Below are 27,771 nucleotides of genomic sequence, written 5' to 3'. Positions count from 1 at the left end.
CGTTTTTTTTTTTAGAAATTGGATCACTGCTTTTTGGCCACCAATATGTGTTTACCAAGCCATTTGGAGGAGGTTGATCTTCCGCACTAATACGCATGCGCTCAAAGATAACCCGGATGCAATCTCTGCCACCATAATAGCAAGCGTAGGGTGTGGTTTAAAATGGCCCCACCGTGCCCGTGATAATGTCGAATGTCTTAATAATGTAGCCTACATATGTGAACATAATGCTCAAAAAGAAGAAAGGGCATTATTAACTGTTTAAAAACAATCATTTTATTGTGGTAAGCAGTTTGTGTGAATACAATTCAAATCCCCTCCTGTCCAGATACGATTTCTTTAAATCAACATAACATATTTTTTAAAGGTCTGCCCTCATGCAGACACAGTTAAATTAAATATAGATCCACTTATTTATTCCCCTATAATGTATGGAAATCCATTTCTAGACGCAATCATTCAAGCATAGGCATTGAAGCAGTACGCGATTGATTGCAGTCACTCACTCACTACATAGCATCTTATTTCACAACAGTGGCAGCAGTTTCAGAAAAACCATAATTTAAGACCTTGAGTCATTGTTTCTATACATGTCCAGTACAAAAGATTCTGTATACACAGTGCTTGACTTGGGCCAGAGCCAGAATAATGCAAGAGTTTACCTGGGTTGAAGCCCCTGGGTCCAGGCCGGTGGGGGGCACAAGATGCAGTAAAAAAATAAAAAAATTAAGGTAAAAAAATTACACAATTATACATATATACAGTATATGGTAGGGGGCCAATGTGGGTTACTGGGGGGCCATGCCTTGATTGGGTAATTGGTTAATAAAAAATATGATTAAAATAAATGCATAATAAATAAATGTGACTGATACGTATTTTTTGGTATTTTTTTATCTAACCACAGGAGCCAGCTCTCAGTGTTCAAAATACACCAGAGAGCATAATTTAGCCACAGAGGATCAATATAATTTTTTTAAATAACTGTTGATTACATTTTATCACAAGTGCATACAGGTAACTGCCAAAATAAAGGAAACACCAACATAACGTGTCTTAAAAGTGAGCTGCCAAAACAGCTTATTAAATGCCCGGAGCTGTCCGGACCGTTGTACCTGCATCCACATTTTTGGGGAAATGGGTAGCAGCTTCTCTATAAAACATAGTGGTCTATCACTGGCCCCGATTCACACACAGCATCAAAAAAGGTTGATCAAAGTGGAATGAAGGTGGGATCTACATTGAATCGCAATGGAGGCTGGTGGGAGGAGCTATAGGAGGACAGGCTCATTGTAATAGCTGGAATGGAATGGTATCAAAAACATATGAAAACCACATGTGCGTTCCATTAATTCCATTCCAGCCATTACAATGGGCCCATCCTCCCATTGCTCCTCCCACCAGCCTCCACTGTAATGGAGTGGGCATTCATATCCTGATTCCGCTTTGTTCAAGTTTATTTGTTGCTATTCTGTGAATCCAGCATGCCAGCCTGGTTCACATTACATAAGCACTCTGTTAAATTGCACTGGATGTCATGCATTTCAATGGAGACGTCCACAACAGAGTGGAAATGCAACGCCACCCTGTGGTTGAAGGCTCCATAGCAAGACGAACTGGGCATAATAAAGCCCATTTATGTTTGATCCAAAAATGTGGTCGGAGGCTTTGTATGGAGGGTGTGACGCAATTGCTGTGCCCCCTGAGGCATGCAAAGGCCAAATCAAGCTCCATAATACATTCCAGTGTGCCTCCCAAATTTTGAAAAAGGCTTTGCATTTACTGCGATACGGCCTCAGCAGAAGGGCATTTATACTTCTTGCCTTCGCTGAGCAGAGCTGTTGTGAAGGAAGTTGTCAAGGAAGTAACTTTGTGTTTATAGCTCCCGCTCCCACCTACCGTCAACCAATCATGTCAATGAGGAGCTATACAGAGCCCTCTGCAATGTTACAACATTTGGGAGCCCCACAGTGATGCGGTATGGAGCTCAATTTGACCTTAAATTGTGTCACCCACTCTGACCACATTTTCAGATCAAGCAAAAATTGGCTTTTTATGGAGCTCAATTGGCCTCTGCATTCCTCCAGAGGCTCTCTAATTGTGTTGTCCTCAGTCCAACCAGAGGCCGTTGAAGAACAGGAAGTTACCAAAGCACAGAAGAAAATTAAAAATTGTTTCTTGAATGAAAAGGTCATATTCTGCAATCTCCCCAAATAAAGGCGATCTCTGATGAGAGACAGGCTCTCTCTCATTTTGCGTTACAAACACTTCACTTGTCCTTTAAAAGGGCAAGACTTTGTGAAATTAAAATGTCACGATGTAAACTTTGAAATTTGAAATTGCACAGATTGAGAATGTCATGGATTTTAATATGGTGTTTTGCTTTTTAAATACATTATCAATGTCTTAAAAAGGGCAATCAGCAGTTGCTACATTAGTTTTTGGACTGGCTACCCATTGATTTTTGACAAATATATAATTTATAAATCCCTCATGAGCTTATTTCAACTGTCGTACCCCATAAGAACCCAAAATATACACTTGTTTTACTCCAATGTTTGTAAACAAAGAAAATGTAAACAAACACTATGCAGCCTCAACATAGTTAAAAGTATAATTTGGATATCATGGGTGGTCAATCCTTGCATCCATAGCTATGTGTATGAATTTGAGAGTGATTACATTTCTCCAGCCCCTGCCCTCAGCTTTTTACAGAACCAGGGGCAGGGAGGCGGCATTGTTATTGTTTCTTCTGCTGATAGCAGCTTTAAAAATCGACATAGCAGCCATGATCAGAATTAGGCCTACCCTTCAGCGTGTTTCTGTGTGCTGTGTATCATCTGTGTGTGTGCCAGTGAGAGTGGGGCGTTGCCCGAGAAGAGAGAGAGACAAACCAAATCATGAGAAAACAAAACGAGAATTACTTGACACATTGGAAAGAATTAACAAAAAAACAATGCAAATTAGAATGCTATTTGGCCCTAAACAGAGAGTACAGAGTGGCAGAAAACCTGACCACTGTGACTGACCCAAACTTAAGGAAAGCTTTGACTATGTACAGACTCAATGAGCCTTGCTATTGAGAAAGCTACGTGCACACTGCCCACAAAATGAGGCGGAAACTGAGCTGTACTTCCTAACGTCCTGCCAAATGTATGACCATATTTGTTATGCAGGTGAGTGAGGACCCAAAAGCGATTTAACAGAAACAGAGTCTTTTAATGTCCAAACAGGGAAAACATAAATCCTCAATCTTTACAGGAGATGTCCAAACAGGGAAAACATAAATCCTCTATCTTTACAGGAGAGTCCCCCTTCTAGTAGTAGAGGAGAATAGCAGGGCTAGCGGCAACAGACTGCTGGTCCCTCCGGGTAGGCGCGGGCCGTAGAGGACAGAGACACCTGCTCACACGCAGCATCTGATGAAGAGGCAGATTACGACAGGACGGGACAAGGGCAAAGCAAACAAGAATCCGACAAGGACAGAAGCAGAAACAGAGAGAGAAATAGAGACTTAATCAGAGGGCAAAAGAGGGGACAGGTGTGAGAGAGTAAACGAGGTCGTTAGGAGAATGAGGAACAGCTGGGAGCAGGAACGGAACGATAGAGAGAGAGAGAGATAGAGAGAAAGTAACCTAATACGACCAGCAGGGGGAAACGAAGAGAAGAGAAAGCACAGGGACAAGACATAACATGACAATACATGACAATATTAGAGACACATATTTCCCTCACATTACACAGACCCACAAAGAATTCAAACACAAACACAATTTTGATAAACTCCCATATCTACTGGGTGAAATACCAGTGTGCCATCACAGCAGCAAGATTTGTGACCTGTTGCCACAAGAAAATGGCAACCAGTGAAGAACAAACACCATTGTAAATCCAACCCATATTTATGTTTATTTATTTTCCCTTTTGTACTTGAACTATTTGTACATCATTACAACGCCATATATAGACATAATGTGACATTTGAAATGTCTTTATTCATTTGGAACTTCTGTGAGTGTAATGTTTACTGTAAATTGTTATTGTTTATTTCACTTTTGTTTATTATCTACTTCACTTGCTTTGGCTATGTCAACATATGTTTGGCAATGTCAACATACGCTGCACCTTCCTTCAACGGCCGTGACAGAACTTCCCACCAACAACGGACCAAGCAGCGTGGTAAGGAGGAGCAGCGTGTCCAGGATTCATGGACTCGGGAGGAGATCCTGGACGGTAAGGGACTCTGGAGGCAGGCTGGGGAGTATCGCCGTCCACGGGAGGAACTGGAGGCAGCAAGAGCAGAGCGGTAGCGTTACGAAGGGACTTGGCTAGCAAGGAAGCCCGAGAGGCAGCTCCAAAAAATGTTTTGGAGGGGGCACACGGGGAGTGTGGCTGAGTCAGGTTGGAGACCTGTCACGCCCTGACTTTAGAGATCCTTTTTATGTCTCTATTTGGTTTGGTCAGGGTGTGACTTGGGGTGGGTATTCTATGTTCTATTATTTGTATTTCTATGTGTTGGCCGAGTAGGGTTCTCAATCAGGGACAGCTGTCTATCGTTGTCTCTGATTGAGAACCATACTTAGGTAGCCCTTTTTCCCACCTGTCTTTGTGGTAAGTTGACTTTTGTTTATGGCACATAGCCTGTAGCTTCACGGGTGTTTTCTCGTTTGTTGTTTTGTTGGCGTAATTTTTTATAATAAAAGAAAATGTATGCTCACTACGCTGCACCTTGGTCCACTTCCTTCAACGGCCGTGACAGCGAGATTGCAGCTCTTGTGAAAAGTGCCAATGTTAAGCACCATTATGACACCAGGCATATTAAATTCAATCAGATGTATCCCCTGAACACGGAGGTATTAACAAACAAGACTAACCAACTCAAATCCCAATATGAGAGGTCCACCAAAGTCCTTGCCAAATCCCTGACAGCCCAACAATGTGCAATGGAGTGTTCACTGAGGTTAGCTTGGGTTTTGGGAAAACACCCAAAAACATTTTCAGATGCTGAGATGGTAAAATGATGCATGTGTGGAGTTGCTGACAACTTCCTTGAAGATAAACAAAGAGATGAGGTAAGGGAAAGATCAAACAGATCCCACTGTCAGATTCCACAGCAATGAGGAGAACTGAAATATTGGCTGAAGATTTAACTTCACAATTGATGAGGCCATTCAGAATGCACCATGCATTTCATTAGCTGTGAATGAATTAACAGATAACACTGATAATGCCCAGCTTCTGGTGTTTTTCAGATTTTATAATGAAACAAAGAAGGAATTCTGTGAGGAGCTGTTGGGCTTAACACATCTAGAAGCACACACACGGGGAGAGGATATTTATGAGGCCATCATCAAAGGGATGGCAAAAAGGGGGAAAGATCTGAAGTCAGTGGTCTCCATTACCACAGATGGAGCTCCAGCCATGACAGGTAGAGGGAGGGGACTGGTTGCACGTTTTAAAGATGACCACCCTGGCCTGACATATCACTGCATCATCCATCAATCTGTCCTGTATGCCAGTCTGGGAAAATAGTATTCTGCGGTCATGACAACTATGATGAAACTGATCAACTTTTGAAGAGCAACATCATCTCTACAACATCGCCTGCTACGAGGCATTCTGACAGAGGCCAATGGCAGTTTTGATGACTTACTACTAGCAACAATGTCAGATGGCTCAGCAAAGGCAGGGTTTTGAAACGCTTATGGGCCATTTAGGAGGAAATCAAAACTTTCTTATCAGAGCAAAAGAGGCAACTCAGTTTTCTGACCTTTTTGGAAGATGAGAAGATGGAAACAGTTGCATTTCTGACAGAGATTACATCACATCTTAATCAACTGAATGTTAAGCTGCAGGGATGGTTAAACACAGTGTGTGATATAATAAGAGCAGTCCAGGCTTTCCAGAATAAATTGGAGCTTTTCAAGAATGATCTCCAGGGAGAACGTGTCCATTTCCTCAATCTTCTGGTACAAACGCAGGGAGATAAAGATGTTCCCAACCATGATGATTTCATCCAGAAGCTGATTGATAACTTCAAGGCTCGCTTTGATGACTTCACTGTTGGAAGAGAACTGCTGCTGCTTCTTATTACATTTTTCTATTTATTCTGATTTATCTGGGGGTGAGGCAGCACCCACAGCACCACTACTTCCCACGGCTATACTGGGTGAGATGGTTTAATTAAAAAGGCTTTAATCACAACGTTGTTGTTTGGAGCAACCATAAAATCTTTATTGCTCCTTTACCTTGCATCACAGAAGCTGGGCATTATCAGTGTTATCTGTTGATTCATCCACAGCTAATGAAATGCATGTGACAAATGTGACAAAGTTGTCAGTAGAGGAAAAACAGATCTTCAGATGGGTAGATGTTACATCACAGAAATGGAGTTGATAGAGCTGCAAGAAAATGTGACTTTGAATGTGCAGGCTGGTGATTGTGACCCTGTTATTTTCTGGGGAAAGATGGTGCCTGCAGCTGATGTCCCTGTGCTCAAGAAACTGGCACTATACATCCTGACCATTTGGCTCCACATACAGCTGTGAATCAGCCTTCTCCACAATTAACTTTATTAAAAACAAATACCGCACCTGGCTCACCAATGAACACCTGCACCAGTGTCTCAGAGTGGCTCTCACACCATTTGTGCCAAAGTGCAATGCCTTGGCAGGAGACAGAAAGTGTAATTTCTCTCATTGATGCAATGGCAAGGCCCAGAGTGACTTAAACAAGAAAATTGCATGGCCCACAGTGGTATTCTGTGCATTCAGATTATGTTTGTTAAGCCATCCTTTGTTCTCCAGAAAACATGCACTTTGTTATAATAATACAAAAAGTCCATTCAAGGCCTATGGTTCAGAGTGCACTTTTTGCATAGACAATTATGCAACCACTTTTGTTCTTCAGCAATGTTAAATTCGAAAGATGTTGTAATTAATTCAAGTTATTCGTCTCATTTAATTTATTTAATGTATTTAATGCACATATTATATATAACGTCATGTTTCCTAAGTCGTAGACAACTATGTTTGTTACTGCGCCATACCACAGCGCTGATAAAGGACGATATCCCTCCGGACCTTTGCCACCTAGGATATTTGTGTCACTGGACCGTCTCAAATAGTTGAGCACCCCTGCTATAAAATAATGATAGACTAACTACACTGAGTGTACAAAACATTAGGAACACCGTCCTAATATTGAGTTGCAACCCCTTTTACCCTCAGAACAGCCTCAATTCATTGGTGCATGGAATCTACAAGGGGTCGAAAGCGTTCCACAGGCATGCTGGCCCATGTTGACACCAATCCTTCCCAAAGTTGTGTCAAGTTGGCTGGATGTCCTTTGGGTGGTGGACAATTCTTGATGCACATGGGAAACTGTGTGTGAAAAAACCCAGCAGCGTTGCAGTTCTTTACACACTCAAACCAGTGTGCCTGGCACCTACTACCATATCCCTTTCAAAGGCACTTAAATATGTTGTCTTGCCCATTCACCCTCGGAATGGCACACATAATCCATAGCCGTGTTCGAATACTCATATTAACCATACTATTTATGAAGTAACTTGAGGATGTAGTATGCTTATTGGTCATAGTATGGATATAGTTAGTATGTCAAAAGTTCCCAGATGTCGTACTACATTCGCCAAAATACGAAGTATACGAAGCAGTGGATACTATTTCCGTGCTTTTAGGGCCCATAATTAAATCTTCAGAAAATGGGCGTGGCTTCAAAGTTTTCAGATTTGAAGAAAATGGCGGAAAATATGTAGCCGAAGTCCGACAACAGCAGATACAAATTCATTGTGTTAACTAATTATGACAAATGTTAAGAACATGTTCAGCAATGGAATAAAGTAATGACTTCTCAAGTAAGTTACATTACACGTTATCTTTGCTGACAATTTGTTTGCTACGCTATCCTTACGAGCCACAAAAACTCAGCAAAAATAGAAACGTCCTCACTGTCAGCTGTGTTTCTTTTCAACAAACTTAACATGTGTAAATATTTGTATGAACATAACAAGATGCAACAACTGAGACATAAACTGAACAAGTTCCACAGACATGTGACTAACATAAATGGAATAATGTGTCCCTGAACAAAGGGGGGGGGGGGGGGGTCAAAATGAATTAACAAAAGTAACAGTCAGTATCTGGTGTGGCCACCAACTGCATTAAGTACTGCAGTGCAGGTCCTCCTCATGGACTGCACCAGATTTACGAGTTCTTGCTATGAGATGTTACCCCACTCTTCCACCAAGGCACCTGCAAGTTCCCGGACATTTCTGGAGGGAATTGCCTTAGCCCTCACCCTCTGATCCAACAGGTCCCATATTGCTCAATGGGATTGAGATCTGGGCTCTTCGCTGGCCATGGCATTCCTGTCTTGCAGGAAATTACACACAGAACGAGCAGTATGGCTGGTGGCATTGTCATGCTGAAGGGTCATGTCAGGATGAGCCTGCAGGAAGGGTACCACATGAGGGAGGAGGATTTCTTCCCTGTAACGCACAGCGTTGAGATTTTCTGCAATGATAACAAGGTCAGTCCGATGATGCTGTAATACACCACGGACCTTCCACCTCCAAATCGATCCCGCTCCAGGGTACCGGCCTCGGTGTAATGCTCATTCCTTCAACGATAAACGCGAATCCGACCATCACCCCTGGTGAGACAAAACCACAACTTGTCAGTGAATAGCACTTTTTGCCTGTCCTGTCTGGTCCAGCGACGGTGGATTTGAGCCCATAGGCGACGTTGTTGCCGGTGATGTCTGGTGAGGACCTGCCTTACACAGACCTACAAGCCCTCAGTCCAGCCTCTCTCAGCCTATTGCGGACACGGACCGTCTGAGCACTGATGGAGGGATTGTGCGTTCCTGGTGTAACTCGGGCAGTTGTTGTTGCCATCCTGTACCTGTCCCACAGGTGTGATGTTCAGATGTACCGATCCTGTGCAGGTGTTGTTACACGTGGTCTGCCACTGCGACAACGATCAGATGTCCGTCCTGTCTCCCTTTAGCACTGTCTTAGGCGTCTCACAGTACGGACATTGCAATTTATTGCCCTGGCCATATCTGCAGTCCTCATGACTCCTTGCAGCATGCCTAAGGCACGTTCACGCAGATGAGCAGGGACCCTGGGCATCTTTCTTTTGGTGTTTTTCAGAGTCAGGCGAAAGGCCTCTTTAGTGTCCTAAGTTTTCATAACTGTGACCTTAATTGACTAGCATCTGTAAACTGTTAGTGTCTTAACGACCGTTCCACAGGTGCATGTTCATTAATTGTCTATGATTCATTGAACAAGCATGGGAAACAGTGTTTAACCCCTTTACAATGAAGATCTGTGAAGTTATTTGGATTTGTACTAATTATCTTTCAAAGACAGTGTCCTGAAAAAAGGCTGTTTCTTTTTTTTTTACTGAGTTTAGCATATCATTACAGCAGTATGTACCGGTATGTTTGCTAGCTACCTAACGTTAGTTGGCTACTAATACATCGAACTTGACAGTATATTAACATATATGCTATGTAACTACCCAATTTGTATTCACTTGATTATGCACGTCATGCTTAGCTAAATGGTATAGTGGTTGTGCGTTCTCTATGGACCTTGTTAATTCGGGTGCGTTCATCTGAACAACTGGTACGCTCAACACCCGTTGAACATGGCCGGTGTCAGTTAACTTCGGCAAAAAAGCGTAATTAAATTGTTGCCAGCAGCAAAGTTACAGTCACCAACGCTCTGGATAACATGAAAACAGCCTAAACAGCTCTGCTAGGGCGAGTAAAATGGTCAGAGTGAGGTTCTCTCTCATTTGTGTCTGAAAGTAGCTAGCAAGTTAGCCAGTTAGTTTAGGTGCTTGACTGCTGTTGTAAGGTCTGAACGCTTGGTTCAACCCTACTGTCGGCCAGAGCGTCCAGTGTGCACTCAGAACGACCCAAGAGCGAAACGCTCTGAATTTATGAACTGACAATCTGAAAAGCTCTGAATTTACGAACACCCAGTGCGCACTATGAGTGCTCTCTGGCACTCCAGATTAAATTTACGAACACACCCGAAGTCATAAAGGATCTATCTAGTAATTTGTTATTCTAACAAGGGGTTGCAAAAGCAACAGCATCAACTTCAGGTAGACAGGCGTAGCTCTAGTACGCGCAACTGAAAGGATACTGTTAGTATACTACAATTAACCAATAGTATGGGTATTCGAACACAGCTCATGTCTCAATGTTTAAAAAAGGTGGAAATGTTATAGCTAGTGTAATTAATAGAGAATATAACACAAAAGATAATACAAAGAAAATAACATTTGTTTTTTTGTTCCATCATCTTTGAAATGCAAGAGAAAGGCCACAATGTATTGTTCCAGTTTAGGCACAATTTAGATTTTGGCCACTAAATGGCAGCATTGTATGTGCAAAGTTTTAGACTAATCCAATGAACCATTGCATTGCGGTTCAAAATGTTGTATCAAGTTTGCCCAAATGTACCTAATTAGTTTATTGATACATTTTCATGGACATAAGTGTGCACTCTCCTCAAACAATAGCATGGTATTCTTTCACTGTAATAGCTACTGTAAATTGGACAGTGCAGTTATATTAACACAAATTTAAGCTTTCTGCTCATATCAGATATGTCTATGTCCTGGGAAATCGTCTTGTTACTTACAACGTCATGCTAATCATATTCGCGCATGTTAGCTCAACTGTCCTGCAGGGGGACACCGATCCTGTAGAGGTTTTAATTAACAGTGCAGTTATTCTACTTTGTGGGGGGTTAAGTGCCTTGATTAAGGGCACAACGACAGGAGCTAGTAGGGCTACATGTGATCGGAGACCAGCAGCCTTCTAGTGTCAATACCACATTTATGCTGACTTTTTCCATGTAGGCTACATAGAGATGCCACCAATTAATGGTCATGGAAATTTGGTTAAAAGTAATGGAAAAGTAATGAAATTCCATCTGTCAAACTGAGTATGAACCTTTAACACTGAATAATCAGGTCTCTATAACATAGGCTAATGCCATTTGGGAATTTCTGTGTACATAGTCTAATGGACCAATTTCATCCCAAGTCAAGCTCTGCGTATACAGCATTCATATTCATAGTATGCATACCAATAGTATAACTATAGATTCCATAGCACCTATTGTGTAAGCATTCAAGGCATGCACTTTTCAAACAATTGACATATTCTAGCCTATCTATAATGATATTCAAGGATGATGTTCAGTCCCATGTTATCCCAAGCATTTGGCAGCTGAGTTCCCATAGTTTCTGAGCCATCTCATCATCCCTGGCAGCCCTGGTACAGCTGGAGGGTTTACAGTCACTGTGAACAATGCAAATACAATTCAGTAACAAATAATATGTGTATCATATACTAAATATCTTATGTAAACCTAGGATTTATCTAAAATATCACTGTGGTCTAAAAACCAATTCACTTCATTGTGTGATTTCACCTGTAATATCCACCGCTCTCCGTCTCTAGCTCTGGCTCCACAGCACAGTAGATGGAGGTCTGGGCACCTTGTACAATAGTTTTGGTGAAAGGTCTGACAATCTTCCAGGATATCAGCAGGGCTAAATTCATGTGTCTCTTCAGCTCAGTCCTCACTATACCTGGATGGACTGCATAAACTGTCACTCCAGTGTCTAACAAAGGAAAAATGGAAGTAGAGAATCAAACCTCTTCTAAATAGTGCAGTTATCACATATTACCTTTTATCTTACCGAATAAGCACAAAATAACGAGATTTAGGGGACTGGATCGACAATCTCATAAAACAGTAATTCTTGGATGTTTGAAAAAGAACAGCAGTGCTAGAAAGTTTATTAGTGAACAAGATAAGACGTTCTAAGAAAAGTGTTATCGTTAAACTAGCCAATGATGCAAATCTTCTATGATGAAAAGCCAGCCAATCTTGCAAAGCTTCTATCATAAACCGCAGTGTTTTCAATGCAGTTTGTTTTGCTTGCCCAGGTCCACTGATAATGTCAACACCAATATGGGAGAAAATAAAATGTAACACAAACCTTTTAGTCTTTTGGCCAGGGATCGTATACTCAGGATGTTGGCTAATTTGCTCTGTCCATATGCTCTTCTGGAGTGGTAGCTCCTCTCACTGTTGATGTCCTCTAGCTGTATCCAACCCCATTTGTGAGCCATGGAGGACAGGTTGATGATTCTGGCTGGTCTGGATCTCTTTATCAGATCAATCAGCAGGAAGGTGAGCAGGAAGTGACCTGAAAGACATGATATTCTAACATGCTACTCTACAGTAGATTTCTTATACAACGTATTACTGACTAATATTTTCATAGGGTAAGAACTATAGATAATATATAATTTCACCCCTATAGCCTATTTGTATCTCTTCATTTGTGTTAGGTTGCTCTGTCTCACCCAAATGGTTCACTCCAAACTGCATCTCAAAGCCATCTGCGGTCTTAGAGTATGGACACATCATGATCCCAGCATTGTTGATAAGAATGTTCACTTGTTTCTCCTCTGAAAGAGTATTTCCAAATAAAAAAAGTAATCACTGAAGTTAAGACTGATTGTGTTTTGTATTATATTCCATATTGTATTTCTACATTAGACAAAGTCATCACATTGAGATTATAAAGAGATTGGACGAGTGACAAGTCTCTACTAACCCCTGTTGATTAACTCTGCAAATTCTCTAATGGACTTTGTGTCAGACAAATCCATCTTTCTGGTCACAATGTTGGGGTTTCCAGATTTCTCAATGATCTCTCTCTGTGCCGCCTCAGCTCTGCCCAAGTCTCTGCAGGCCAAGATTATCCTGCCCCCTGATGATTATAGAAAAATGTCGGAGTATATGTCAAGTATGTACAGTTTATGTCAACAAACATGCATCATGCTACCCATCCTTTCACCACAACATGGTGGTACATGTACTGTATACTAACATGCTGGTGCAAGTGTAACGGATGTGAAACGGCTAGCTTAGTTAGCGGTGGTGCGCGCTAAATAGTGTTTCAATCGGTGACGTTACTTGCTCTGAGACCTTGAAGTAGTGGTTCCCCTTGCTCTGCAAGGGCCACGGCTTTTGTGGAGCGATGGGTAACGATGCTTCGTGGGTGACTGTTGTTGATGTGTGCAGAGGGTCCCTGGTTCGCGCCCGGGTATGGGCGAGGGGACGGTCTAAAGTAATACTGTTACACAAGTGCACTTACCTCTCTTTGCCAGGTCCATTGCTGTCTCTTTGCCAATGCCAGCATTGGCTCCAGTAATGATAACCGTTTTGCCATCTATTCTTTCACTAGAGGACCACTGACCACAGAGAATAGCTCTAGAGAAACATAGGAACACGTGTGATTGTGAGCAGATACAGTAAAAATGACATATGTTGCTAAATCAGACCTGGAATAAGTAAAGCTTTTAAAATGGTTTTGATACATTTCAAATAATACTTTGGAGGTGTAACCCCCCTTAATTATGTTGGATCACTGTCCTACATACTGAGCTGGCAGATGATGTACAATCAATGCAGCAACCTGAGCCAAGTAATGCAACATTCACATAAACCAACAACAGAATGAGTAGAGTAGAAGAGCATGCACAGCCTACCTTATTGTATAAATGTTTGACATTCTAGAGCTGTTGGCGGCCACACAGACTCCCTACCGTGTTGTCTCACAGCATGTCCTTTCTCTAAAGAATTACACTAGTTGAATTGCTGATCGAGTAAGGGTGTAGTGTATGCTATGTTAGAGTTGAGGACTGGATTATTGTAGTGGGTCGGATTGGGGTTGTAACAACTAATCCTAGATAATCTGCTAAAGTTCTGCCACATGATCCAATCAGGATCAGCAGGAGCCTGTTCATATAACCATTTCAATACATATCAGCAATTCTTGAACACTACTGAGATCTGATTTTACACTGCATGTTGAAGCAATCATTTCTTTTTGAAAAAAATGAAAAGCAAAAAAAATACTATTTTGAGAACATTGAGATGACGATACTGAAAAGAGAATTTCACAACGTAACATACTGTACCATTGATAACGTACTATGAATGAGAAAAGTTTATTAATATTGTTTTGACCTATAAACGCAACACTCTTAAAACTGGAAAGGTTAAAGTGAATACCAGCTAGAAGGAATGGCTATTTGAATGAAGAGAGTTGCACTAATATCCCGTGGGCAGATTCTGCATGTACAGCTGACCAAATTACGCAGGATTTTACTTCTAGGTTAACTGAGATTAGGGTTGTTCTAATCCTGAGACAAACCTCAAAAGAAGTAGAGGAAAAACAATCTTTTTTTTTATTACACTCAGGAATGCAGAGGGACAATAAACATATATTTGTATGTAGGAATATTTGTCATGATTTATGAGAGTTATGTAATATGAGCTGATGTTTCGGGCATTAACTATTTAAATAAACATGCTTCTTATTATTGGATAGTTGAATAAGTACAAAATATGATTAATAAACTGATTAACTTGATCAGAAGATACTGCTATTACTTTCCAATGTTATTCTTTTGGAGGTTTGTCTCTCCATGTCGTTTGATGACGAACAAGACTATTACAGCGTCTAATATTAGATCTAGCCTATTGTAGACAAAATATGAAATAAATAGTATCTGGACATTCCTAGTTTAGTTAAAAACCTGACCAACAACACCATCTAGTGGTTAACATAATTGCTATAGTGTTTTAGTTATAGTTAAATGAATCCCTAAGAAACAAACAAGTAATAAATATGCTTTACACCACATTATAAACTGGGTTGTTCAGGCCCTGAATACTGATTGGCTGACACGTGATAAACTTGACACCTGTAACAACGTAATGTATTCGGCACAAAAGCTTGCACAGGATAAACTAACATCACTTTGTCGGGCAAAGACTCAACATCAAAACTCAAAAGAACAGACAACGACTCTTCTGTTTTCAACTCACGCCACCCTGTCTGAGTAGCACCAAACGACGAGCATCACAAACACCGGGAATCTTTCCCTTCAGTTGGTCAGCTTTCACATTTACCTCAACCCCAGTAATCACTGCATTCAATGGCACCCTTTTCTTGAGAGCAAAACAATTCACATCTCTTGACCCCATTCGCTTAACGCGGAGTGCCTGCTCCCTCTGACCAGCAGAAACACGAACAATTATCACAAGACCACTTCTGGTTACCCTCACCAATTTCACAGCACCCTGAAACCAAAAATGGATCAGCCAAAAGGCAAGGGTCCACTTTTTCCAAAAACTTCACTCCTACTGTCACAGACCCATCTTTATCCTGATACTTCCTCCTCATTCACTTCTATTTCTCCCTCTGTCTTCAAACCATCTCCCTTTTTTAAACAGACTCAAGCTTACCCTCTTTCTCCCTATCTGTCGTAGACCTCTCTCTTTCCCTCAATTCCTCAGTCTCCTTAGGATAATACTGCACTTCTCCTGACATACATCTTGTTCTTGCCTTCTCAAGGGACGCCATTTAACCAGCTGTCACAATCTCCATACAATCAGCACCCCTCAGGATCTATCTTTTCCAACTGTCCCTTTATCTAGTTTTATACCGTGGCATTATTGAATACTAATTTCTGATTGGCTTGAAGGGCATTCTAGAGCGTACATTATTGACCTAAAACGCACGGTATATCAGCACGGTAGAATTCAATGGCTATAGTTCATTCTTACTTGTTCTATGTTTGAGCTGCTTTTGAAAGCAAAAGTCGAATAAAAAACATTATTGGCATTGTTGAATTCGATTTTCATAATAGCAAGACAGGACTTATGGTTTGCTTAGCTAAACTAGCAGGTCTGTTTGTTTGGATACCAAGGCAAATACTGTAGCTACGGTATATAGTAAACTTGCTAGCTACTTCAGTGGATGTGGAAAACATTTCTAACTGCAAATGAACACATTTATAGTGGTAAATGTGTTAAATTATAGCCATGGTATAAAAGGGATAATCAACTCGAGGCTCTATGCATTCTCTGGAAAATAATGTAACTCTGTGGAAGGTAACTCTAGAGCCCCGAGTTGATTATATAGAGGTCGTGACTGGCTAGCTAGAAAGCAAGGGATAAGAATGCCCAACCATGAAGCACAGGGGTGGCAGCAACATGTTGTGTAGGTGCTTTGCTGCAGGAGGGACTGGTGCACTTCACAAAATAGATGGCATCATGAGGAGGGAAAATTATGTGGATATATTGAAGCAACATCTCAAGACATCAGTTAGGAAGTTAAAGCTTAGTTGCAAATGGGTCTTCCAAATGGACAATGACCCCAAGCATACTTCCAAAGTTGTGGCAAAATGGCTTAAGTACAACAAAGTCAAGGTATTGGAGTGACCATCCCAAAGCCCTGACCTCAATCCTATATAAAATTTGTGGACAGAACTGAAAAAGCGTGTGCGAGCATGGAGGCCTACAAACCTGACTCAGTTACACCAGCTCCGTCAGGAGGAATTGGCCAAAATTCACCCAACTTATTGTGGGGAGGCTACCCGAAATATTTGACCCAAGTGAAACAATTTAAAGGCAATGCTACCAAATACTAATTGAGTGTATGTAAACTTCTGACCCACTGGGAATGTGATAAAATAAATAAAAGTTGAAATAAATCATTCTCTCTACTACTATTCTGACATTTCACATTCTTAAAATAAAGTGGTGATCCTAAGGGACCTAAGACAGGGAATTTTTACTAGGATTAAATGTCAGGAATTGTGAAAAACTGAGTTTAAATGTTTTTGGCTCCGGTGTATGTAAACTTCCCACTTCAACTGTATATACCTTTCAAAATATTTCCCCTAATGTTGTGCAACTTGCAGAGCTACCTTCTCTTTCTCTATATATTTATTGTTGCTTCATTCCTTCCTGGCTTTCAACAGTTAAATTAAATAAATGTATTGTCCTTATCTTCATCATCGTAACGATATAGAATAAGATGCAGATGGATATCACTTCTCTTCATGTATATTGAATGGTTATGGGTCTGAATAAATAGCTGCTATATTCTACCACCATCACGGTTCTCTCCCTGTGAGTTATATTGACTGCTGTATTAACATTCAGCAAACAAGAGCTTGCATCCTGCTTGGAATAGTCTATTAGCATAAGAAATGCATAAGAAACAAATTTTTCAGCAAGCTATTCTAGTCTAGCTTTTCCTGGGACTCCAAGAGTTAAGGAGCGTTTTCTTAGGAGAGAGGCCAGTGGAGTGCAGGTTATTTTGTGCAAGAGACAGAGGCTATATAAGACTGCCAGTAAGATTGCACCAAAATCAACCATTTATCGGATCATCAAGAACTTCAAGAGAGCGGTTCAATTGTTGTGAAGAAGGTTTCAGGGCACCCAAGAAAGAACAACAAGCGCCAGGACCGTCTCCTAAAGTTGATTCAGCTGCGGGATCGGGGCACCACCAGTACAGAGCTTGCTCTGGCAGCAGGTAGATGTGAGTGCATCTGCATGCACAGTGAGGTGAAGACTTTTGGAGGATGGCCTGGTGTCAAGAAGGGCAGCAAAGAAGCCACTTCTCTCCAGGAAAAACATCAGGGACAGACTGATATTCTACAAAAGGTACAGGGATTGGACTGCTGAAGACTGGGGTAAAGTCATTTTCTCTGATGAATCCCCTTTCCGATTGTTTGGGGCATCCGGAAAAAAGCTTGTCCGGAGAAGACAAGGTGAGCGCTACCATCAGTCCCGTGTCATGCCAACAGTAAAGCATCCTGAGACCATTCATGTGTGGGGTTGCTTCTCAGCCAAGAGAGTGGGATCTCTCACAATTGTGCCTAAGAACACAGCCATGAATAAAGAATGGTACCAACACATCCTCCGAGAGCAACTTCTTCCAACCATCCAGGAACAGTTTGGTGACGAACAAGGCCTTTCCCAGCATGATGGAGCACCTTGTCATAAGGCAAAAGTAATAACTAAGTGGCTCGGGGAACAAAACATCGATATTTTGGGTCCATGGCCAGCAAACTCCCCAGACCTTAATCCCATTGAGAACCTTTGGTCAAATCTCAAGAGGCGGGTGGACAAACAAAAACCAACAAATTCTGACAAACTCCAAGCATTGATTATGCCTGAATGGGCTGCCATCAGTCAGGATGTGGCCCAGAAGTTAATTGACAACATGCCAGGGCGGATTGCAGAGGTCTTGAAAAAGAAGGGTCAACACTGCAAACATTGACTCTTTGCATCAACTTCATGTAATTGTCAATAAACGCCTTTGACACTTATGAAATGCTTGTAATTATGCTTCAGTATTCCATAGTAACATCTGACAAATATCTAAAGACACTGCAGCAGCAAACTTTGTGAAAATTAATATTTGTGTCATTCTCAAAAGTTTTGGCCACGACTGTATAGTGAAAGTCCCCGCATACGTACTGATTGAAAAACAACGATATTTGCGTGATAGGCTGTTTTAAAACTTTGCAGCTGCAATTAAATTTAATTAAATCAGCAGATTGAGATATGTAAATTAGATGTGCATGGTTACTACATGATTCCATATGTGTTATTTCACAGTGTTGATGTCTTCACTATTATTCTCCAATGTAGAAAATAGTAAAATAAAATAAATTACTTGAATGAGTAGATGTGTCCAAACTTATGACTGGTACTGTACTTTACTAGAAATTTGATAAACAGTGAAATGAGATCTCCACACATAGTATCGGCTGCAAGCCACACACAGGAAAACTCTTGTCATTGTAGTCAATAATTATCCAACCGTACCACCTGACAGGTCGTATCTGCATACCAATGACTACTGGAGAGGCCAGTTCTTATGTGTGTGTGCAACCAGTAAGTTCTCTGAAACGGACAACCTTATGTTATGTCAAAGGTATGACCATGTGTTTCTCTCGTGTTGCTTCAGAAGAGGGTCAGCTGAATTTGTGTTTCTATTTATTCAGATCTTGTCTGTTTTACTATATTCTCACGTATTCCCTTTGCCAGATCTCTTTATTGAGCTTTTCAGATGACTTAGATCATGACTGTTATTTGTCAGTGCTGTTTAGCTATGTACAGATTCTATGGGTGTGATAGATCAATGTCCATTTTGCATGCAATTTGAATAGAATTGATGGAGAGAGAGAATGATTGTGAGAGTGCCCGCATGTGCAGTCATTTATGGTAACAATATTTGCGTGATTTGCTGTTTTAAAACTCTGCAAGCTGCAATTAAATAAAACAAATCGGCAGATTGAGATACGTAAATTAGACCACATTCAGTCTTTATATTACTGCAGCAAATGTAGTCCTACCTTTTCATAAGAAAAAAAGTTACCCTGATGAGATGATACATGCATTATGCGCTGTGCTCTATACTGAGATACGCTGTCTGTCCCCACCCTGAGCTTTGATGATTGATCATACAGATAGCAGAGAGTAGGCCGGGGTCCATAGAGAAGACAGATTTAGACATCACATATCATTTAACAGTTCCATTTCACGTCATGCTGTTCATAGAAATAATTTATTTGAATTTACCGTTTTTTTTGCAGATATTTATCCCGAATAAGGGGAGTGGGTTTGGGTGGAAAATCTCCGTACCCCGGTTGCTATTCAAACCTAGTTAGGGTTATGCCAAGATTAGGATAAGGGTTGTGTTTGGAGTTTAAATGGAATATGGACATGAAGCTAGGGTTGTGGTTGAGGCAAGGGAAAGTGTTGAACCCGGGATGTGGACATGAAGCTAGGGTTCGGGTTGTGGTTGAGGCTAGGTTTGAACTGGGATGTGGACATTAGGGTTGAACCGGGATGTGGACATGAAGCTAGGGTTAGGGTTGTGGGTGAGGCTTAAGTTAGGGTTGAACCAGGATGTGGACATGAAGCTAGGGTTAACCCTAGACCTAACCTTAGTTTATCATACTTTTAACCTGTGTTTTAACTTACTTCTCTTTGGACCCGTAAAGTGCTGGAGCTTGGTTTCACCTGGCTCTCACGTTGACCCAAGGTGCAGGAGCCGGTTCCAGGTAACATATTTCAAAATCATTTATTGGTGCAGAAAAGAGAACTGAAAACAATGAACTGAAACACCTTTATGATTTACACCATCACTAAATGGAAAGTCAACAAATACCCTTTAATGCTCCTCCCACTGATAAAGTATGGACTGGAGAAGCCCCCTACACTTCTTGATTTCTTTGTATTGCCTTTAAAAATGAAATGGTACTACATATATCTACACAATTCAAAATTGAAGACGTTGTGCGAATGTGCTGTGCATACAGTACAATTGATGCAATGTTGGAAATAACTTTTATGCAGTACCACCAATAGCTAAATTAAGCCGGTTTACAAAGGCAATACAAAGGAATCAGGAAATGTTCTGGGCTTCTTCAGTTCATGCTTTATCATTGGGAGGAAAACGTAAGGGTATTTGTTGACTTTCCATTTAGTGATGCTGTAGATTAGAAAGGTGTTTTAGTTCCTTATTTCAGTTCTCTATTCTGCACTAATAAAGGATTATGAAATATGTCTCCTAAGATAAAGACGAGTGTCTCAGTGTCATGATCTACATAGCATGTTGGGTACCTTCCTGGCAGACAGATTTACTGCATCCAGAGACTCCTGCTCCTGCTCTCAGTAAATGGTAAATTAGCATTGACAATATATAAACCCAAAGGGAATTACTGTAACCTTATCTTTGATATTCAGACAATATTTGCTTTCATGTCTCGCCTGTCAGTAATAGGAAGTATTTGGTTATACTTCCGCCGTAGATAAATTGATCTACAGTCCCAGTCAAAAGTTTGGACACATCTACTCATTCAACTGTTTTTATTTATTTGTACTATTTTCTACATTGTAGAATAATAGTGAAGACATCAAAACTATGAAATAACACATATGGAATCATGTAGTAACCAAAAAAGTGTTCAACAAATCAAAATAGATTTTAGATTTTAGATTCTTCAAAGTAGCCACCCTTTGCCTTGATGACAGCTTTGCACACTCTTGGCATTCTCTCAACCAACATCATGAGGAATTATTTTCCAACAGTCTTGAAGGAGTTCCCACATATGCTGAGGACTTGTTGACTGCTTTTCCTTCACTCTGAGGTCCAACTCATCCCAAACAATCTCAATTGGGTTGAGGTCTGTGATTGTGGAGGCCAGGTCATCTGATGCAGCACTCCATCACTCTTCTTCTTGTTCAAATAGCCCTTACACAGCCTGGAGGTGTGTTTTGGGTCATTGTAGTGTTGAAAAACAAATGATAGTCCCGCTAAGCGCAAACCAGATGGAATGGCGTATCGCTGCAAAATGCTGTGGTAGACATGCTGGTTAAGTGTGCCTTGAATTCTAAATAAATCACTGAGAGGGTCACCAGAAAAGCACCCCCACACCGTCACACCTCATCCTCCATGCTTCACAGTGGGAACCACACATGCAGAGATCATCCGTTCGCCTACTCTGCGTCTCACAAAGACACGGCGGTTGGAACCAAAAATCTCAAATTTTGACTCATCAGACCAAAGGACAGAATTCAAGCGGTCTAATGTCCATTGCTCTTGTTTCTTGGCCCAAGCAAGTCTTTTCTTATTATTGGTGTCCTTTAATAGTGGTTTCTTTGCAGAAATTTGACCACTCAGTGAAGCATTTATTTGGGCTGCAATCGGAGGCTCGTAACTCCAACTAACTTATCCTCTGCAGCAGTGGTAACTCTGGGCCTTCCTTTCCTGTGGCGGTCCTCATGAGAGACAGTTTCATCATAGCACCTGATGGTTTTTGCGACTGCACTTGAAGAAACTTTCAAAGTTCTTGAAATGTTTCGTATTGACTGACCATGTCCTGAAGTAATGATTTACTGTCGTTTCTCTTTGCTTATTTGAGCTGTTCTTGCCATAATATGGACTTGGTCTTTTACCAAATAGGGCAATCTTCTTTATACCATCTCCCTACCTTGTCACAACACAACTGATTGGCTCAAACGCATTAAGATGGAAAGAAATTCCACAAATGAACTTTTAACAAGGCACCTGTTAATTGAAATGCACCCCAGGTGACTGCCTCATGAAGCTGGTTGAGAGAATGCCAAGAGTGTGTACAGCTGTTTTCAAGGCAAAGGATAGCTACTTTGAAGAATCTAAAATCTAAAATACATTTAGATTTGTTTAACAGTTATTTTGGTTACTACATGATTCCATATGTGTTATTTCATAGTTTGGATGTCCTCACTATTATTCTACAATGTAGAAATTAGTAAAAATAAAGAAAATCCCTTGAATGAGTAGGTGTGTCCAAACTTATGACTGGTATTGTACTTTACTAGAAATCTGGTAAAATCTATCAGCTACAAGCCACACGCAGGAAAACTCTTGTCATTGGAGTCAATAATTATCCAACTGTACCTCCTGACAGGTCGTATATGCATACCAATGACTACTGGAATGGCCAGTTCTTCGGTGTGTATGCAGCCGGTGAGTACTCTGAAACGGACAACCTTATGTTATGTCAAAGGTATGACCATGTGTTTCTCTCGTGTTGCTTCAGAAGAGGTTCAGCTAAATTTGTGTTTCTATTTATTCAGATCTTGTCTGTTTTACTATATTCTCACGTATTCCCTTTGCCAGATCTCTTTATTGAGCTTTTCAGATGACTTAGATCATGACTGTTATTTGTCAGTGCTGTTTAGCTATGTACAGATTCTATGGGTATGATAGATCAATGTCCATTTTCTATACAGTTGCCTACAACAGTATTTACATACTGTACTATTGACACTTTTACTTCCACAGCCTCTTATCTTCTACATTTACATCTACATTCACATTTTGGTCATTTAGCAGATGCTCTTATCCAGAGCCACTCACAGTTGGTGCATTCAACTAAGGTAAGACGACCACCTAACTAACCAAACAGTGAATTTATAAGCATACTCTTTGTATCTAAATAATAGTGTTAAATGTCTTACTTCAAACTTACTCCTTATTTAGCATTTCAGAGACCCAAGACGAAAGAATGGGGAATGAGAGCAATACATCTTGCGACAACATTGATGACAATGTCATACCTAAATCATACAGATATGCATTGCTGTCAATATACACTATAGTGCTTATTGGAGGGATCATCAGCATGTCCCTCATGATCAACAACATCAAGTTCAACGCCTGCTCGGTGACCACCACAGCCGTCTTGAACCTGATCATGGTCCACATCCTCTTTCTCCTGACTGTGCCCTTCCGCCTCTACTTCTATGCGGCCGGCGAGTGGCATCTCGGCCCTGACTTCTGCAAGGTGGTCAGTGCCATGATCCTCGCCCACATGTACCTAGCCTTTATCTTCTACGTTATAATTCTGGTGATCCGCTATCACGACTTCTTCAGGAGTTCTAAGCAGGTGTTCTACAGGAGGCTACATGCCGTGGGGGCCAGTGCTGCAGTCTGGGGCCTCATTCTAATTGTGGTGGTCCCTTTAACTGCTGTGAAATATGGATCATCTACAGACAGTAACACAACCACCAGTGACAATCAGTGCTTTAACTTTGGAGGGGTTTTTGATGAGGAACATGCTGTAGCTGTGCTGAACTACATCCTCAGTGCTCTCATCATCATACTTACATTAGCCCTGGGCTGTTGTCAGATGTGTATTCTGTGGTGTGTGTACAGAACTCACAGGGCGATGATCTTCTCGCAACAGGAGTTTTGGGCTCAGATCAAAAGTATTTTCTTTATGCTGGTCATTATAGTATGCTTTGTTCCATACAATGCATTCAGGATTTACTATGTGAGTCATTTTAATGCCAATCTCCAGGTAAAGAATGAGATTGCTCTCGTCGTCACAACATTCAGCTGCTTTGACATGCTGACTTTTATAGGGAGAGGGTCGTTCAGACCCTGTGATACAATATGCTGTGTACCATGATTATCAATGCTGATTATTGAGTCAAATATTATTCCATTTGCACCTTATTTGCACCATGTTAACCAAATGTACAAAACTACAGTGCACAAAACATTAGGAACACCTGCTCTTTCCATGACATAGACTGACCAGGTGAATCCAGGTGAAAGCTATGATCCCTTATTGATGTCACCTGTTAAATCCACTTCAATCAGTGTAGATGAAGGGAAAGAGACAGGTTAAAAAATATGTTCAAGCCTTGAGACATGAATTGTGAATGTGTGCCATTCAGAGGGTGAATGGGCAAGACAAAATATTTAAGTGCTTTTGAATGGGGTATGGTGGTAGGTGCCAGGCGCACCGGTTCGAGTGTGTCAAGAACTGCAACGCTGCTGGGTTTTTCATGCTCAACAGTTTCCTGTGTGTATCAAGAATGGCCTACCATCCAAAGGACATCCAGTCAACTTAACACAACTTTTGGAAGTATTGGAGTCAACATGAGCCAGCACCCCTGTGGAACGCTTTCGACACCTTGTGGTCAATGCCCAACGAGTTGAGGCTGTTCTGAGGGCAAAAGGGGGTGCAACTCAATATTAGGAAGGTGTTCCTAATGTTCTGTACACTCAGTGCATATACTTTGATATCCTTCAAAGTGAAAGAGTTATAACTCTTCTCAAAGGGAAATTACTCGTTATAGCACTTTCCTAAGTAGGATATGATAATGCCATTTAGCAGATGTTTTTATCCAAAGCGACTTACAGACATGTGTGCATACATTTTACATATTGGTTGTCCCTGGAATTGAACCCACCATCTTGGCATTGTGGACGCCATGCTCTACAAACTGATCAAATCAGAAAAGACAAGAAAACAAACAGTGGAACTGTGTTTATTGTTAACTGTTGTAAAGTTCTGGAACATTAAACAAAGTAGTTACACACTCCCACTCCACATTGATGGGTTTGTACATGTTAGCTAAACTGATTCCTAAATAACCAGTCACCTAGTGTGTCATACTGTTACATTTACATCTATTTTATGCTAATTTTGTAACAAACATATACATGTTGATAAATCATGCAATCTTTATATTTTTTTACAACTACATTTTCAAGTGAATCATATCTTTGATTAAAATGTTCCTCTTTGTTTGTTCAATGTTTCTTGTGTTCACAGTTCCCTCCCTTTTGAGAAGACATGTCCATATTATTTAGAAAGGAATAATATAATTAAGCAATAAGGCCATAGGGGTTTGGTATTTTGGCTAATATACCACGGCTAAGGGCTGTTCTTGTGCACAACGTAACATGGAATGCTTGGATACAGACCTTAGCCATGGTATATAGGCCATATACCACAAATCCCTGAGGTGCCTTATTGCCATTATAAACAGGTTACCAATGTAATTAGAGCAGTAAAAAAAAATGTCTGATATACCATGGCTGTCAACCAATCAGCATTCATGGCTTGAACCACCCAGTTTATAATAAGAATTAATCTACATCGAATGACTGCAATTAGTGCAGAATCACATTAGTGGAAACCAAGTCTGTTCTCAGGGCAGGCCTGGATGTAGATAAATATGTTTGAGTGGCGTTGAGACTATTTTTGCATTTTAGCTAACCCTTTCCTAACCTTAACCTAATTCTCCTAAACCCGCCACGTTAATTATCCTAATTATGCATGTTCTCCTAACCTGCTGCAAAAAGTTACTTATGCTAGTCAAAACCGGCAGACCTGCCCTGAGAACAGTCTTGGTTTCCATTAATGTGATACTGCTCAATCATCGAAAACGCTCATCAGCTACATTTTAAAGCATTACATAGCAGGAGTAGGCATGCACAGTTCATAATGAAGTACCCACTTCAGTGGTGCTTAGCTTCAACAACAGCACTGCAAACTGTTACACTAACTTGCCATAAAGTATTGGTTGCTGCATCTGTGGTCGACATCAATAGTGATACAGTCTCGGTTGAAAAATACAACTCCAAACAAAGCACACAAGATGTATAAAATAGTGAAAGTACATTGCAGAAGTGTGTAAAGAAACACTGCACAAATGAGGATGTTGACAGACCTAGTGTAAATAATGCCGATATCAGGTATCAGACGTTTTACATCCAAGGCAGCGGTGTTCAACAAAAACCTGTGATCAGTGATATATATTGTATAACATATACACTTATTTTAGGGTCCAAACAATAAAAATGGGTCCCTGTCTGGATATTGTTTCTGAAGGAAGTAGGAGATCACAATTACTGAACTCCTTTGTCGCTACAGCAACCCCATTTACTATAGGCCAACTGTACAATCTACTACCTGGATCCCACTGTCAACCAGCACCATTATATCATATCAAAGTGTGCCGAATACAACAGGTGTAGCCCTTACAGTGAAATGCTTACTTACAGGCTCTAACCAACAGTGCAAAAAAGGTATTATGTGACCAAAAGGTAAGTAAAGAAATAAAAACAACAGTAATATGACAGTGAAAAATAACAGTAGCGAGGCTATATACAGTAGCGAGGTTATAACAGTAGAGAGGCTGCATACAGGCACCGGTTAGTCGGGCTGATTGAGGTGGTATGTCTAGGTAGATATGGTTAAAGTGACTATGCATATATGAAGAAGTGAGAGTAGCAATAGCGTAAAAGAGGGGTTGGCGGGTGGCGGGACACAATGCAGGTAGCCTGGTTAGCCAATGTGCGAAGGCACTAGTTGGTCAGGCCAATTGAGGTAGTATGTACATGAATGTATAGTTCAAGTGACTATGCATACTGTATATGATAAACAGAGAGTAGAAGCAGCATGAAAGAGGGGTTGGGGGCAGGGGGCACACAATGCAAATAGCCCGGGTAGCCATTTGACTACCTGTTCAGGGGTCTTATGGCTTGGGGGTAAAAACTGTTGAGGAGCCTTTTTGTCCTAGACTTGGCACACCGGTACCGCTTGCCATGCGGAAGTAGAGAGAACAGTCTATGACTGGGGTGGCTGGTGTCTTTGACAATTTTTAGGGCCTTCTTCTGACACCGCCTGGTGTTGAGGTTCTTGGATGGCAGGCAGCTTAGCCCCAGTGATGTACTGGGCCGTACGCACTACCCTCTGTAGTGCCTTGCGGTCAGAGGCCGAGCAATTGCCGTACCAGGCAGTGATGCAACCAGTCAGCATGCTCTCGATGTTGCAGCTGTGGAACCTTTTGAGGATCTGAGGAGCTATGCCAAATCTTTTTAGTTTCTGAGGGGGAATAGGCTTTGTCGTGCCCTCTTCACAACTGTGTGTTTGGACCATTCTAGTTTGTTGGTGATGTGGACACCAAGGAACTTGAAGCTCTCAACCTGCTCCACTACAGCCCCGTCGATGAGAATGGGGGCATGCTCAAACCTCCATTTCCTTTAGTCCACAGTCATCTCCTTAGTCTTGGTAACGGTGAGGGATAGGTTGCTATTCTGGCACCACCCGACCAGGTCTCTGACCTCCTCCCTATACGCTGTCTTGTCGTTGATCAGGCCTACCACTGTTGTGTCATCTGCAAACTTAATGATGGTGTTGGAGTCGTGCCTAGCCATGCAGTCGTGGGTGAACAGGGAGTACAGGAGAGGACTGAGCACACACTGGGCTCCAGTGTTGAGGATCAGCATGGCATATGTGTTGCTACCTACCCTCACCACCTGGGGGCGGCCCGTCAGGAAGTCCAGGATCCAGTTGCAGAGGGAGGTGTTCAGTCCCAGGATCCTTAGCTTAGTGATGAGCTTTGAGAGTATTATGGTGTTGAACTCTGAACTGTAGTCAATGAATAGCATTCTCACATAAGTATTCCTTTTGCCCAGGTGGGAAAGGGCAGTGTGGAGTGCAATAGAGATAGCATCACCTGTAGATCTGTTTGGGTGGTATGCAAAT

General features: G+C 41.3%; 2 protein-coding genes across 2 annotated transcripts; one reads left to right on the top strand and one right to left on the bottom strand.

Moving 5' to 3' along the window:
• Window positions 1-6,223: 6,223 nt before the first annotated feature.
• Window positions 6,224-13,754, bottom strand: LOC115113960 (retinol dehydrogenase 12-like). The gene is made up of 7 exons (XM_029641893.2): window positions 13,615-13,754; window positions 13,221-13,336; window positions 12,678-12,833; window positions 12,424-12,528; window positions 12,054-12,263; window positions 11,480-11,672; window positions 6,224-11,346 (listed from the first exon to the last, which is right to left on the bottom strand). Exons 1-7 carry the CDS (start codon window positions 13,635-13,637, stop codon window positions 11,244-11,246), a joined length of 906 nt encoding a protein of 301 aa, XP_029497753.1. The 5' UTR covers window positions 13,638-13,754; the 3' UTR covers window positions 6,224-11,243.
• Window positions 13,755-22,245: 8,491 nt separating this feature from the next.
• Window positions 22,246-25,022, top strand: LOC115113958 (probable G-protein coupled receptor 141). The gene is made up of 2 exons (XM_065013887.1): window positions 22,246-22,861; window positions 22,965-25,022. Exons 1-2 carry the CDS (start codon window positions 22,818-22,820, stop codon window positions 23,893-23,895), a joined length of 975 nt encoding a protein of 324 aa, XP_064869959.1. The 5' UTR covers window positions 22,246-22,817; the 3' UTR covers window positions 23,896-25,022.
• The last annotated feature ends 2,749 nt before the right edge of the window (window positions 25,023-27,771 follow it).

Source organism: Oncorhynchus nerka, linkage group LG9b (genome assembly GCF_034236695.1).
Source record: "Oncorhynchus nerka isolate Pitt River linkage group LG9b, Oner_Uvic_2.0, whole genome shotgun sequence".
NCBI lineage: Eukaryota > Metazoa > Chordata > Actinopteri > Salmoniformes > Salmonidae > Oncorhynchus > Oncorhynchus nerka.
Note: the sequence above shows the minus strand (reverse complement) of the source record. Positions and strands in the feature narration are given on the sequence as shown.